The 16,630-nt window shown below is 39.3% G+C and overlaps 1 protein-coding gene and 1 non-coding gene across 2 annotated transcripts in view; one reads left to right on the plus strand and one right to left on the minus strand.

Moving 5' to 3' along the window:
• The window catches only part of MPP4 (MAGUK p55 scaffold protein 4), a 38,131-nt gene that overhangs the window by 21,206 nt on the left and 295 nt on the right, over positions 1-16,630 (plus strand). The window contains exons 13-20 of the mRNA XM_060015595.1: positions 1,673-1,693; positions 4,695-4,709; positions 5,843-5,884; positions 7,843-8,013; positions 9,819-9,899; positions 12,986-13,079; positions 13,469-13,577; positions 14,584-14,718. Of these exons, the coding sequence (XP_059871578.1) occupies positions 1,673-1,693; positions 4,695-4,709; positions 5,843-5,884; positions 7,843-8,013; positions 9,819-9,899; positions 12,986-13,079; positions 13,469-13,577; positions 14,584-14,718 (668 nt within the window). The remainder of the gene's footprint in view (positions 1-1,672; positions 1,694-4,694; positions 4,710-5,842; positions 5,885-7,842; positions 8,014-9,818; positions 9,900-12,985; positions 13,080-13,468; positions 13,578-14,583; positions 14,719-16,630) is intronic.
• Positions 15,719-15,822, minus strand: LOC132428782 (U6 spliceosomal RNA). Its single transcript, XR_009520182.1, has one exon. It is a non-coding gene; the product is annotated as a U6 spliceosomal RNA (small nuclear RNA).

Genomic DNA, 16,630 nt, shown 5'->3' on the forward strand with positions numbered 1-16,630 from the left:
CCAGCCGCTCCGCGTCATGTGGGATCCTCCCGGACTGGGGCACGAACCTGTGTCCCCTGCATTGGCAGGCGGACTCTCAACCACTGCGCCACCAGGGAAGCCCGAGATATCAGATTTTTAAAAAGCAAAATATCTATTTTGTTATTGTTTGATACCATTTTCTGGTAGATTCTAGTATAGATCAATAGTCATGTGTTCCAAATTTCTGAGAAATACTTCACATTTCTGTTCTTAGATTTTTTTTTGGAAATTGGGAGAAGATTTTCCAAATTTAGTGGCAGAACTAAGATTGGTTCAAGAATCACTAGGATTTTGTTGGAAGACTAGTTGAAGAGTCTTTAGTCTGATAGGTGACTTTGTCTTGGCTTTATGGGTTAATCTAGTTTTTAGACATTAAATAATGATATGAAATGTTTAAGTACTGGGTATTTCAAAGATTTACATGTATTTCCCAGAACAACTACAGAATAACGCTGACATTATATTTATTTCACCAAGTACACATCCTGGGTTTTTTGTTTTTAACTTGCAGTACTATTCATTTCCCTTCTGTAATTTTAATTAAAATTTTTTATTAGGTAACACATTCACATATTTAAAATTCAAAAACTACAAAAGTATATTCAGCAAAATTCCCTCTCTTCCTGTTCCCCTACTCAGTTTTCTTTCTTGAGGCAGTAAATGCTCTCAGTTTCTTGGGCATCCCTCCAGACATATTCTGTGCAACGATGTATATTTTTTTCTCCTCTCCCACACCCTCATTCTCACTTCTTTTTAAAACACAAGTGCATGTACTCTTTGATGGTATGCTATATACACTGTTCCGTTCCTGGCTTTTTTACTTAATAATACACATCCTGGAGATGATTCCATCGTAGTACATAAAGAGCCTCCTCATATATTTTAAACGGTTTATTGGTTAAATAAGTTATTGTGCATTTATATAATCACTTATTGGTAGACATTTGAATTATGTCCAATCTTTTCTATTATAAACAATGCTAAATATATCGTTTCACAAATGTGTGTATACCTTAGATGCAGCATTGCCTGATGTAAGGATGTGTGTGTTGGTAACATTGCTATATATATCTAATTGCTCTCCATATAAATTCTAGTTTTTTTATGCTTAATGTCTCTCTAAAACACTAACGAGAATCGTTTTAACTGATGAGGGACTTGGTTTATCTCAGGTATTTCTCAGTCACCTAAACAACCCTAACCCAACCAGGCCATTCATATGCTCCTTCTTCTAGCCACACTCCCCTTGCTTATGGACCCCCCAAAGCTTCAAGCAAACCTCTAGCAGCAAAGCTGTATAGAATCCAACCATCTATTGGTGTTTACCGTGACATTCCACCTTTTCCTTCCCTCTGAGCTTCTTTTTAATTTAATTTTATTTATTCTTTTCTATTTTATGAGTTTATTTATTTATTTTAAGCTCCTGCTGTACCCCTTCTTGTCATCACAGCCCCACTGCTTATACATACTCATTTAAGGCTTTATATGCCACAGACACGCCACTGAGTTGGCCTTGATTTAGGAAAAACATTTTAAAAGTGGTGTGTGTGCAGAATCGTAGGGTCAGGGAATTAGACTGTTGAACTATAGACTCAGTATGGATAGTAATGTAACTATACTTTTGGTTTTTTGCCTCCGTGGAAAACCATAGATGAAGAAACATTTGAATCTGGTAAATAAAACATGAATATTTTATACTGATTTTTAAATGTATATTCCAAATGTTGGTATAACTTAAACACTTTTAATGACACAATAATTGCTTAAAGACATCAACAGTATAGTCATGAGATATTGTAAACTTCACCATACGCAGTGCTTCTCATTAGGGACATTTTGGAACCCTATGGGGGCATTTTTGGGTTGTCACGTTGATTGGGGACACTACTGGCCTTTAGCTGGTGCGAGTCAGGGATGCTAGATGACCTGCTGTGTGTGAGACCATCCTGCATGATGTCCTGAATGTCCTGCTAGACAAAACTCATTAGGAATCTGAGTAAGTAGTTCTTTAGTACACAACAGTGATGTAAGTTTTCACAAGATGTAACATGAAAAGCTCATTGGTTTAGAAGACAGTCATTATGGAGAGAGACATTTAAATAGAATAAAGACATTGCCTTGAAATTACTGAATAATTTATTCCACACATTCTAATCCATACTGATATTAAATCAACTGGAAAGTGAGGTATCTATACCAAACCAATTATTTTCTTTTTCTTTAATATGTTTTTGCCATTATTGATGACACATGGTATAATCAAGTGTCTGTTCCTCAACGTAATGTTGACGTTATTAGTAACAAAGTAAGTCCCATGGAGTATTTTGAAAAACTGGCAGCCTTTTGGAGCATGTTAACATTACTAACTTGCTTCCAAGTGTATGATGCTTCCTCATTTTCTCCATTTCATCAGTGCTTTGGCATATTACACCTACCTCAGTTAAGGCAATTTCCCTCTTTCCCATATATACCAATAAATCTGGTCTGTTATCAGAACACTCTTTGTTCTAGTCTCCACTCGTTACTTTGCTCTTCTATTTTTCTATACTTCATATAAGGACTATTTTCTGATCTTCTCACTTCCTTTAAATCCATGCTTCTTCAGTATAAGTAGGTATAAGCATCTAATAGTTTATGTCTTCTAGAGAAGCCATGCCCAAAGATTTATATTTTGAAATATATACTTTTTGAAACACGTCCTTTTAAAACATAAATTACTTCCTTTTAATTTTCCTTTACATTACAGTTAGAGCATTACGTTGCTGTTTTAAAATGATGTGTTAGAATATATCTATGAATTTCATTTTTTAAGCTTAGAGAGATTGTTATAAATATTAGTTATAATGGAAGATAGCATTGGGACATCCCTAGCAGTCCAGTGGTTAAGACTTCGCCTTCCAGTGCAGGGGGTGTGGGTTCAATTTCTGGTCGGGGAGCTAAGATCCCACATGCCTCACGGCCAAAAAATCAAAAACATGAAACAGAAGCAATATTGTAACAAATTCAATAAAGAGTTTAACAATGGTCCACATAAAAAAAATCTTTAAAAAAATGTATTGAGACACATGGAGTTGGGAACTACTCACCTAAATTATTTATGTACCATTTATGTTGCTTCTAAATTTCCTATTTTCAATTAGATAGTTGGCTTGTTAGGAGTAACCTTCCCCCCCCCCCCCACCCACTGCTGCCCAGCTTGTGGGATCTAAGTTTCTTAGTCCCCGGACCAGGGACTGAACCAGAGCCACGGCAGTGAAAGCGTCAAGTCCTAACCACTGGACTGCCAAGAAATTTCCTGTTAGGGGTAATTTAATGATCTACACTTGGTTCAGTGTTTGGGATTGGTTTAATTTTTAATTCCTCTGGACTATAGTCATCCTTCTTTGCTCTGTTCAATGCATCATTTTGTTGGGAGGCACTCTACCTGCCAAAGTTGTGGTTGAGGCTTAGAGGTATTGTGATGTCTGTGAAAGGAGAGACAATGTTGCAGTGGTCAATGCCATGGACTGGAGCTGGATTCTCCAAGCATGAATCCTGGTCCAACTAGCCAGGGGTCATCTGTCACGTAACCTCTCTGCCCTTCAGGTGCCCACGTCTAAAGTGGGAAAAATAATTTATATAAGTAAAGTGCTTAGAATGTAAGTGCATGAGTGTTAGCCAGCATTTTAATGAAGAAGTAATAGGGGCAATCAGCAGCTAGTTCTCTAATAACAGCACTGCAGAGGAAAGTGTGCAGCTGCCCTTAGTTACTGCAAAGTACTCCTTCTGGACTCCTCTTTGTTGAAAGAGTGAGAACTCTCAAGTACATTATTCTGAATCCAGCTCACTTGGGAGCTCAGTTAAGGAACAACTGGCACCCAGCTGGCATTTTTTCTAAATAAATAACGACAGTCATTCATGATGCTTAATTCTGTTACTTAGAGCATTTAATGGGCAGTTAAGTTTCTTCAGTTTTGGTTCCAACTCTTCTCTGAATGATGTATCATGTGACCTTTTTGGATCTTTCTGGATGGTACAGTCTAATTAGGAATGCCATTTTAAAAAACAGATAAAAACATACACCCCCCCCCCAACAAAAAACAAACAAAAACAGGGGTGATGGATGTTTTGAGATATCTAGAAAACAAAGAAAACAGTACACTCTGTGTTCAGTTGCACCTGTCTTCAAGGGACCAGCTGGAGATGGAAATGTGTGACTGGACCCGGACAGGTAAGGAATGAGGACACTCGTTGCAGAGCTTCCCCAGTGGCCCTTCCACCACTTCCTTGCCTTCACAGGGTTGCAGCTAGATGGCCTCTGGGAGAGAAGGGAAGAAGAGGCTCAAATCGGTTGCCTTGAAAATTTCTCTTTCAAGCCCCATTCTTTGCCAGCCAAGTAGAGAGGAGTCTGCATGGATAGAAAGCCTTCAAGGAGAGTCTAGATAAGCAACTTGCAGGAAAAGTTACTGTCTGCTGGGCAGCAGAGGCAGGTCCAACGAGTTTCTGAGTTTCCAGTTGTGTGTTGTTCATTTGCCTTGGCAGGTCTTGCCCAGGTTACAACTTTTTCTAAGGGTGACATGAATGCCTCACTTGTGTCATTTGTCTTCATTGTTATTTGTCTTTATTTTGCCAACTTGATCTTCTCAAAGGCTTAACTTTTTCATGTCTGTTTCTTCACTTATCCAAATCTCCAGAGGAACTTTCAGAAGGTGACTACTCATTTTTATGTCCTTGATAAGCCAAATAGAGCTCTGTTTGAGATCTTTCAGTGCCTCAACATGAATACTTGACTGGATATATTTTAAGATAAGATATGATATTTTAAGGGTGAAATCAGTGATGAGATATACAATGTCATAGAGAATATTTTTAAATGAACAATGAAAGTAATTAAACTTTATCACTGTATCCCTAAGTAAACATTTCCTTTTAAACTTATTTCCAATTTTCAGTTAGAAAAATATGCTTACTTACCAGAAGATGGAATTGATATTGGTGTGTTTTCTTTATATTTTAAAATGGGTGTTTAAACACAAAGCTTAAGGAAGAAAGGTATATGTCCGTTCATTCTATGAACAAATGCTCTTTCTATATTATTTCGATGATCAGAACAGAGTTGTGTAAGTGAAAAAGAATACATGTTAGTAAAAAGTAATTTGAAAATGATATTTTTATAACATTTTTTCCCAGAGTTTTGGACAATTTTTCTGAGACCCCAGTGGAAGCAGAGACAGAAGTTTAAACAAGCTCTAGATGTTACTGCTGGGCACAGTTTTCCTAACTCTTGTCTCTCAGAGTCCTGGACAGTCAGAAACAATTCGCAGCCATAAAGCAAATACTAATTTCATACAGAATGAACCACCTCATAAGGGAAAAGAATAAAAACCCATTTCTAACAAAGAGATTAATTATAGGACCTACAGAACACCATATCTATGAGTAAAAGCCAAGACCAGTTTATATGTTTCCTTTTTTGAAAATCTGTTTTCTTTGGGTACATTTAAAAATGCATACCCAAATTTATGTTTTTACTATGACTCAATATCTTTCTTATAACTTTAAAGAAGACTATGATAGTTTTTTGTTCCAACCATACTAGACAGAATACATTCAGTGTATTGCTAAATTTCTGGATAGTGTCTCTATATAGTTTGGTGCCTGTGATAGGATGGAAAGTGCTTAGGACATTTTTTAATAAGGCACTCAAGGATAAAGTCAGCTGTGCTGCCAGCTACTGAAATAGTGTCTCTTGAAGATTTGAAGATAATTTCATGCATCCATTCTAAGTAACGTTCTCGTTCTCCTCTGCCATATTGTGTTCCTGCCATTTGCTGTGTTACAGACAAGGAGGAATTCGTTGGCTATGGCCAGAAGTTCTATATTGGTAGGTAATGATTAATAAAAGGTGGGTCTTTGTCACTTGCTAAGTTATATTCATATGAATATAACTTATTATATGAATTATGAATGAGCCCGACTCTTCTGAAAGCTTCTTTTGCTGACGGATGTTCCCAAACTTGTTCCTTGTTCTGGTTTCTCTCTATCCCTATTTAAAAAAATAATCAGTATTCTGATGTGTTGATCATTTATTGTAATTCATCTGGTTTATACTGGATATCTCCTAATTATTCATCAAACACAAGTCTTTTGTTTTCTTCCAGTCTGTTCCATAATGTATTCACCTTACTCTAAAGAGACCAATTCTCTGACCACTACACTTATTTTTTATGTTCATGTTTCCATGAGCTGAGCAGAGCTTTCTGAAAGACCAGGCACCTTCACCATTCATTTAAAACCATGCTGGGCTTCCTCCTTATGTGAGACAGTGGGAAAACAGCAGGGCTGCAGGGTCTGTAAAGCAGAATGTTGGTCCCCAGGTCTGGATGCACATTGGAATCACTGGGGAGCTTTAAAAAAAATGGGGCCGTTTTTCTGCATCCCTTCCAGAATAATTCAGCCCAAAAGCCATTAGGCAGGTTGAGTAGGGTAGGCATCTACACAAATGTGGAGAAGAAGCAGTCTAGAGTGGGGCATCAGAGCTTGAGCAGCGTGGGGAAGGCATCACTGCAGGGGTGATGGCAGCCTGGAGCAGGTCGTTGGAGCCAAAGTGAGTGGGGCAGCTGCCACCACTTGGGTCCTGACACCTCACAGCCTCTATCACTATGCCCCCCTTACCTAGTTTGGGCTTGGCACTTCCTGCCAGGCTGCTGGATACTGTGCATCCCCCATCCTGCCCAGGTGCTGTTAATTGATACAATAAGTAAATGTATTGAGGCGAATAAGAGCTAGATTTCCCACTCTTAGAGAAAGGAGTTACCCATACGGAATGGAGGAAGGCTAGAATGAAAACTGTAGTGTCGAATTGGCATTGTAGGCATTGGTGTGAACTCATGGTGTTCAACACATATAGATACAAGTAATGTAAATGTGTGCGTATTTATATATTCACATATAGTCCCTAGCTCCATCTTCTGACACGACCTGGGAATGGCTCTGAAATACCAGAAAGCCCTGTGATTCAGTAGGCAGATTATGTGGGATTCTAGGAGTTTGGAAATCACCACTAAGATGTCCAACTCTGCCACTGAGCACACAGTGGTGGGCAACCACCTAACCTGCCTGTGTCTAAGTGTGTCCACCTGAAACATAAATCAAATCATAGCACACCCAACCCTCCACCGTCCAGCGACTTCCCATCCCACTTTGACCACAGTCCAACACTTGACCAAGTCTCTGTGTGGCCTCCTGGCTTCCTTTCCAACCCCATTTCCTACCACTCTCCCTACTGCTCACTGCCCCTCAGTACACAGGCCTCCTTATCTTCCTCAAGCACTCCAAGCAAGATCCTTTCTCTGCACCTTTGCAACGCTGTTTCCTCAGCCTGGACTGCTCTTCCCCACAGACGCCTCCTCACCTGGCTCCGTTACATCATTCAGAGCCCTGCTCAATGTTGACTTTTCAGAGACGCTTAAATGAACCTCCAACCTGAAAAAGCATCCCGGTCACTATCCACTTACCCTTCTTCTAAGCACTTATTTTTGTTGCAGTTTATTTTTCTCTCTCCTCCTGCATAAAATGTAAATTCCATGAGGAAATGGGCTTGGTTTAGTTGACCACTGTATCCCCAATACCCGGCACACAGCAGGCGCTGGACGCAACTTAGAGGTCACGTGGGGGTATTTTGCTGTTTTCCTTTGTATTGCTTCCTATCTTCTACCTTCAGACAGATGTGTGTTAATTAACTCTTCCGGATCACAATCACCGCATGCTCCTTCCGGTGTGAGACAGGAAGCGACCTCTCCTGCCCTGGGTCTCACGTCCTGTGCGTTTCTTCCCTCGCAGCCGGTTTCCGTCGCAGCATGCGTCTCTGCCGCCGCTGGTCCCACCTCAGCCAGCTGCGAGCCAAGGTATGCGGCGCTGGCACCTGCTCCGGCGCAGCGGGCGCCCCGTACGAGGAGGTGGTGCGGTACCAGCGACGCCCTGCAGACAAGCACCGCCTCATCGTGCTTGTGGGTATGTCCCCGAAGGCAGTGTCTCCTCATCCATGGCGAGGCTCTCCTGGATTCAGTAGTCTTGCATTGGGAGTAGTGGTAAAAGTAAGAGTCTTTATGGACCTGCATATGAACACCTTAAAAAAAAATAAAGCCTGGGCTTCCCTGGTGGCGCAGTGGTTGAGAGTCCTCCTGCCGATGCGGGGGACGGGGCTTCATGCCCCGGTCCGGGAGGATCCCGCATGCCGCGGAGCGGCTGGGCCCGTGAGCCATGGCCGCTGAGCCTGCGCGTGTGGAACCTGCGCTCCGCAACGGGAGAGGCCAGAACAGTGAGAGGCCCGCGTACTGCAAAAAAATTAAATAAATAAATAAATAAAGCTTGTTTTTTATGTGTGTTTATAAATAAAACGTTATGGATCATGCTTTAATTGTCTACAATTGAATGCAGTATGCCATGGTGTATATGAACCTGTGTAATAAGAAGATGTAGTATGATTAGGTTATAAGCGAGGTTTTTTTTTAGTATCTGGTTTAGAGTTTGTTCTATAAGCATAGATGAATGTTTACCCCCAGACTGGATCATTAGTCTATATTAGAAATAAAAATGCTTAAGATTCATTCCCTTAAGAAATTTGTAACCATCTCCTTTAGAAGTGCCTAAAAGTCTTCTGGACTGTATCTTTGGTGCTGAAGAACAGGGCAAATAGTGCTGGGATGATCTACTTTTTCAAAAAATTTACTTTATGTATTTTTGGCTGTGTTGGGTCTTCGCTGCTGCACTCTTTCTCTAGTTGCAGCGAGCTGGAGCTACGCTTCCCTACGGTGCACGGGCTTCTCATTGCAGTGGCTTCTCTTGTTGCGGAGCATGGGTTCTAGGTGCGTGGGCTTCAGTAGCTGTGGCACGTGGGCTCAGTAGTTGTGGCTTCCGGGCTCTAGAGCAGAGGCTCAGTAGTTGTGACGCACGGGCTTAGTTGCTCTACAGCATGTGGGAGCTCCCTGGACCAAGGCTTGAACCTGTGTCCCCTGCATTGGCAGGCGGATTCTTAACCACTGCGCCACCAGGGAAGCCCTGAGATGATCTACTTTGTGACCAAGATCTCTGCAAAGCTGGTTACTGCAGCAGTAGGAACTTACCTCTTACTGCCATCTTCTCTGTGTATTCCAGTTGTGATCAAGGCAGGCCCCTTTGGAGCAGAACAACATACCTTACAGCCAGGACCAGCTACAGAATTTTTAGGATGCTGGGCAAAATAAAAATGCAAAAGCCCCTTATTAAAAAATGATTAAGAATTTCAGTGTGGGAGCAGAAGAGCATTAAGCCAAGCGCAGTAGCCTAAGCATGGGCTTGTGGACCACACAGTTCTCTGCTCATGAAGCCAGCCCTTTCTCCAGTTGCACATGGGGGTGCTGACTCCACCATCTGTCAGGAGATGTGTCCCTGAATTCTGTAATTGTGGAAGCTGGTTATGATGTGATAGGAACTTCATGGGAAGAGAAAAGGCAGCTTGTCTCAGATGATTTGACTCGAGGCCAGAGAATTCTGAATATCCAACATTAGACGAAGTTTGCTGGGGTGACAGGTTTCTGCAATTCCCTACCTCATTTCTGAATGTTGGAGAAGTGTGGGTTACTCCATGGGTCACCAAGAAAATTCCCAAGAGTTTTCTGGGAAGAGTTTATGTCAATTCATGAGAATGGAAACTATGTTATTTCCCCAATACCATGTGCTCTCAAGTGTCTTCAACAGGAAGACTGAAGTGATGATTTCATCATGTAACTCTACTTATCCACCTCTAATAATTTCCATATATGGTGTTTTGTGTTTAGGACCTTCTGGTGTTGGAGTAAATGAACTGAGGAGACAACTCATTGAACTTGATCCGAACCGTTTTCAAAGTGCTGTGCCACGTACGTTTACTTTTTCTTTCATAGGGGTTCATGTTTTGGTAGAACTTTCTTTGCCTCTGCAGATGTACTCATCTCACTTAACTATGTTATACCATCTTTGTTGTAAGAATATAAGACACAAGAGATAGTCCTCAATATTTCTAACTATATTTATTTTAATAGAGGAAATTGATTTACTAGCGTGTAGCCTAGGTAGGCTTTTAAAAGGTGACTCTTCTTTTCATTTTTTAGCAATCATATAGATAACCTTTCAGGAAAACTAAATATTTAGCAGTAATGGATAACATTCATTCAGTACTTACTATCTTTCTGGCAGTATGCTTGGCTTTTTAAATGCTTTATCATATTTTAAATTTTAATACATGCACATATAATTTTATATAAACTATAAGTATTATACCATCCAAGCTGGAGGAGCGTGTGGGTGTGGGTGCTTCCCCTTCACCTCAAGGCAAGAGAGAAGAAGTTAGGAAAACCACTTAAAGAGCTTAATATGTGTTCCCTGCTGTTTGGGAGACACAGAAGACTGGTGTCAGAATTATATCTGAAAAATCTAAAGGATGAGAGCTTAGAGGAAGTGGCCAAAGGCTATATTTTGGGAGGTAGCTGCCCTTTTAGAGTCTGTCACAGCAAAAGAGTTGTGATTTTTCCCAAGGACCAGATCTGGGTGGATGACGTGGAAGAAAGTCAGCCTGGGGTTGTCTTGGTTCTTGCCCAAGAGGAAGCCTCTGTAAAAGGAGGCCAAAACTGAACCCCCAGATACCCGAGGGTGTGGAAGAAATCACAGATGGCTAGGTGGAATAGAGATGGATTTGGGATATGCAGCAGCGCTGGTGGTGGTGGTAGCCTCTGCAAAATAAGCCACTACATCCTCTAGGAGATAAAGAGCCAGATTTATACATCTGCCAGGTCTAAAAGGAGCCAAGAGCAACCAGCATCTGCATCAATTAAAGTAAGAATTTTCCTGTGCTGCTCGCCTCTCCTCTCTCTCTCTGCCCTCTAGCCTTGCAGAGTTATAAAATTGGGGGAGGAGAAGTAGAAATGCAATGAAAGGGAAGAGAAGAACTGAATCAAACTCACTTTCCTGACTTCTGACTTCTCTGATGGCAGGCTTCCCTGGGTGAGGCCAGTCTGAGCCCGTTGTGGGGAGAAGAAGCCTAAAATATAAATGAAGTTCATAATTTCGATTATTACATGGGAACGGAATTTTAATTATTAAATTGAGGCTGAGTTTTTGGCATGAATGGTAATGAACTTTTTTTTAAAACCAAAGAGCCATCAGGAGAGTCAGGGGAGTTTCAACCAGGGCCAGGGAAAACAAAGTTGTTTTATGATCACATTCCATTGGTTGTGCCTTCCAAGTGCAGTTTACATATGTAAGAATGGACACTAACCTCAAAAACAAAAACTAATAAAGAAATCACCATTTTCAATAATCTGGATAAAAATAAAATGCCCACAGAACACAGAAGAATTGTTAGTTGTCTGGATAACCATCATTCAAAGTGGGAATATGTCGTCCATATTTTGCTTTTTAAATTTAGTGAACAGTTTTAAGCTTAAAATGAATGCCTTAAAATGAATTATGCACCAATTCACAGACTTTAACCTACCATATAAAATACAGTCCAACAGAAGCCAAGGAGAAAGGGTCATCTTAGGCTTATATTAACATAATTTACTATCACCTGAGAACTAGAAGTTTTTTCAGTACAAAGCTTTAGAAGAGGGACTTCCCTGGCAGTCCAGTGGTTAAGACTCCACGCTTCCACTTCAGGGGGCACAGGTCCGATCCCTCGTTGGGGCACTAAGATGCCGCATGCTGTGCAGCATGGCCAAAAGACAAAAACAAAAATGCTATAGGAGAAGTGGCATAACTGTAGGAACTATAAGGATATAAAGAGAGGCTTGAAGAAAGAAAAAACAAAAATGATCCCCAGATGACCTTTGCTTTCTGAGCTTCTTGAAATGTCTGGAACTCCTTTTATCATTTAGGGCCTGTTTCAGATTGCTACTTGGTTGTTTCCATGTGTTGATATCATCAGATGTTGATCTGTTTCATCCTTAAACTTTATCAAATACAAATACACATTGTTTTATGAATAAGGAGAATTTTTGTAATACAGGTTAAGGGACTAGCAACTTTGCAGTAGATACAGGTCACAGAGTTGGAACCGTCTCTTATTCATCTTTGTGTTCTAAGAACCTAACATGATAGCGGGAACACAGGCACTCAGTATATGTTAGTTGACTAAATGGATGAGCAGACAATGAATCACTTTTAGGTACTAAATGAACTCCTATGTTCTACACCAGGTACTATTTAGGCTGAAGAATCTATAATCAAAGTGGTGATATCAAAGAATCAGACTGAATCCAGACTCCACCAATCTTTCCTTTCTGGAGATCACTAAAACTAATCACCATCTCACTTGGATATTAATGTATCTGGGCAAAACTGCAGACTGTCATGAGCTTTCTCCATTTCAAATCTGAGACAATCTGGCATAATAGGAGACATTAGTCTGGGAGGAGTCAGGACACCTAGGTGCTTGTTTTCAACTTTGTTTTTCATTTGTTTTATTCCTGTGAGCAAGTTAGTTACTCTCTAAAATCTTCAGTTACTTACCAGTAAACTACGGATAATAACCTTTTACCTAGCTACGAATGTGAAGGATGAAATGAGATCTTGGGAAATGTATTACCTAAACATAAGATATTGCTGGTTTTGCTACCCGGGGGCCTTAGCCACCTTAGGGCTCAGATATACTTCACTACTTCCTGTTCTGAAGTAACAGCAAGAGTTCCCTTAGGGCCTTCTTATCTTGGCTTAATCCATAATGCACTCTGGTCTAGTTTATACCACGAACACTTAACAAAGGCTTATGATTAGCTGATTTTGATATGAGAACTTCTACTTTCTTATCACCAGTCTGGCTCCCTTTTTTGGTTCTAGCATTAAATTTATCTATCCATTAATGTATTAATTTATTTATTTTGATCAGACATCTTTATCCAAATGCATATGGGTAGTAAAACATTTTGAAGATTCTAAAATCTTTTTTAAAATTCCCTTTTTTTGTCAGATACTACTCGTTCCAAAAAGAGTTATGAAATGGATGGCCGTGAGTATCACTATGTGTCAAAGGAAACATTTGAAAGCCTCATGTATAGTCACAGGTAAGCTAGACGTCCAGAATCTGATTCTCCCCTCTGGTTGTTTAACATTCAAAATAGAACCCCTATTTTTATGCATTGTCCAAAACTCCTGGGGTAATTTTTTTTTGCTTCTGGAAAACTAAGTAAGGAAATGTATATTGATTTACTAGTACACCAAATCATTGAGTTTGGAGAGGGAGCAGAACTGAGCTGCAGATTTTAGAGAATTTGAAGTAGTTAAGTCCTAGATCTCCTAACATATTTGTTTTCTCCTGTCAAACATCCACTAATTCATTTTGTGCCATCAGGGTCCACATATTTTATTCTATTCTGTTGGAGTTTATCTTTATGTTATTACTAATAATATTTTACCTGTAGAAACAGTTCTTTTCTTTATCCCACCCTTGCAGGATGCTCGAGTATGGTGAGTACAAAGGCCACCTGTATGGCACTAGTGTGGATGCTGTTCAAGCAGTCCTTGATGAAGGAAAGATTTGTGTCATGGACTTAGAGCCTCAGGTGGGTCTGTGGTGGTGTATTTCCCATCTCCCCAAAGTAATGAATGCATGTCATCCATTTTATGCACATGCTTTAGGTTGTAGTTGAGACACTTTATTCTGTTAGGATAAGACCACTTCCCATATCTAAGGACCAGGATCTTACTTGAAGGATCAATTGCCATTATCTTGTCTTAGCTGAGGAAAAAAATCTAGTTTCTCAGACAAAAAAAAAAACAAAACAGAACTGAGCAGGTAGCCATAAAGAAAACTAAGAATCTTCCTTTGACCTTGATCACAAAGGCATCAAGGTAACTTCCTGTGGAGGGAATAACATGTTGCTTTACACAAGGAGGTGAGGTTCCTATGTTTTCATATCGATAGCTGTCTCCCTGAGACCATATGTGGAATAGAGCAGAAATAAGCGAGTTAAGGTAAGATAAAAAACATACAACATGTAGTCCAAATTTTTATAATCCTGTATTTTCTTTGTATTTTCTGTAGTCACGTAAAAATATATCTTGTGTGCTAAAGAAAATCAGGGGACATGAGATTTGTTCTCACTTGGTGGTCAAACTGGTGGTCAGTGTGAAGATGTCAGTTTTATCTGGTTTGAGACAATGGCAAGAAGAAAGGGAAGTGAGGGTGAAACAGAGCTGATTGGCCTTGGGAGTCTGTCCTTGTCTTTTCCCCATGAGATCATGTATAGAATCCTATTCTCAGATTTCAATAAGGATGTCATAGCTAGCAAGAGGAAGAACCAGTATTTGATCTTAATTTTGATTCCAGAACTCCATCTCTTAATTATTAAAATGTTTTTTAGAGTTGAGGACTTGGGAGCACATGAGAATATACTCTGGTTAAAAATAACTGCTAATTTCTGTTCTTAGAAATTTTGAGAACATTCATGTTGATTCTAGGAAATTAGGACTTCTGTTTTTAGATCTTCAATCTCATGCTCTGCCAACTGAGATATTTTGGTTGCTAGGACTTCTGTTCTTAAATGTGCATTTAATTTTTCTGTGTAGGGTATTCAAGTGGCTCGAACCCATGAACTGAAGCCCTATGTCATATTTATAAAGCCATCTAGCATGAGTTGTATGAAGCAATCTCGGAAAAATGCCAAGATCATTACAAACTACTTTGTGGACATGAAGTTCAAGGTAAGATACAGAGGAAATAGATGAGTGTATTGTGGGGTTTTTTTCCTAGTCAAAAAATTACTGTATTGTTTCCAGAGCGTCCCTATGTTAAGGAATGTAATTTTTGTTTCTAATGAAACAAAAATTTATGATTTTTGTTTCATTTATCCTTTTTACTGGACATCATTTATAGATATTAAAATAAAATTTAATAATACTATAAGGCTACTCATTTTTTTTCTCCTGTTTTGGGGTTTAGCTTTTAAAAAAAAGGCCCTCAAGCCACAATTTGCAGTCACACAGAAATTGGGTGTGTGTATTTTAAATAGATTACTTATTTTACAAAAGCATTTGAATTTACTTTAAAATGCTCTAGTTAATTATCTCAACTGTAATATGAGATACCTTTATAAATATATATTAAAACACAAAGGATGTTTATTAATGATTATAGCAATAATAGAGGGGCAAAGCCAGGTGGGATTAATCAGTGATTCTTTTTCCCAGATATACATATATATTTTTTTCGTTAAATACACTTTAAATATTTTAAATCATAACATACATTCAGCAAGGTGTATACATCTTAAGTGTACAGCTCAATGACTTTTTACATGTTTATGCACCCAGGTAACCATCACCTAGATCAAGGTATTACATCCACTTGTTTGTGTGTGCATGTAAGTGTGTGTGGTAAAAAACATATAACATAAAACACAAAACTTGGGCTTCCCTGGTGGCGCAGTGGTTGAGAGTCCGCCTGCCGATGCAGGGGATACGGGTTCGTGCCCCGGTCCGGGAAGATCCCACATGCCGCGGAGCAGCTGGGCCTGCGCGTCCGGAGCCTGTGCTCCGCAACGGGAGAGGCCACAACAGTGAGAGGCCCGCATAGTGGGAAAAAAAAAAAAAAAACACAAAACTTACCATCTTAACCATTATAAGTGCACAGTTAAGTAGTGTTAAGTCTATTTATATTGTGAAGCAGATCTCCAGAACTTTTTCATCTTGCAAAGCTCAAATTAAACATATGGACTGCTCCACGAATTTGCATGTCATCCTTGAATAGGGGCCGTGCTAATCTCTACATCATTCCAATTTTAGTATATGTGTTACTGATGGGAGCATGAGGTATCATTGTATTATCCTTTATCTCTCTATTTTTACCTTCATTATTTTGTCAATGGCTACCGTATGAAAGTTTGATTCTCCAGTTTGCATTTCAAACAGTGGAGTCTGTGGATATATTCTCTGAGTCTTATGGGCATTTCAAATTCTGTTCTCATTTTTATGGCAATCTAAAAAATTAACAAAATTGCTTCTGGTCATCTTATAAAGGAGTACTGCCACAAGATCTCAGTGCCTGTATTTATGTTTGTGTTTATGATTGCATTAGCAATAAGTTGTACTATTTTAATTATTGTGGACAAATAAGAAAATAGTAGCAATGGATTTAATGCATTAGTGCCAAGTGAAGGCCAAATGACCTTGACTAAACAAACATTTCACAATAGTAGAAATAGACAATATTATAGGTGAATTCAGTCATCATGAAGCAAAGAGTAATAAAGGTATGCCTCATTTCGAAGAACCAGTTCATACCATCCTCATGTGCAAAGTGGCCATTTTGTATCTGCAAAATAATGTCATTCTTATCAGATTAATGTTCATTTGAAATTTATGTTTTAAGTTTTATTTATATTTAACTGGTAAAATTTCTTTGGTTTTATGTTGTATATGGTTTGAGAGCTTCAAGTGTTTAGATAATAGAGTAAGATAATTTAAGCCCAAATAGGAAGTTGAGAGGATTGGTCTGTCTACAAACTGTTACTCAATTTTGTGAAAACCTGACCTGGGAGACATTAAGCAAGACTAAAGATAGAAACATAAGTTTTGTGGTTTAGAATGGAGGACATTTATATGACATAATGGTGTT

This window comes from Delphinus delphis, chromosome 7 (assembly GCF_949987515.2).
Source record: "Delphinus delphis chromosome 7, mDelDel1.2, whole genome shotgun sequence".
Lineage (NCBI taxonomy): Eukaryota > Metazoa > Chordata > Mammalia > Artiodactyla > Delphinidae > Delphinus > Delphinus delphis.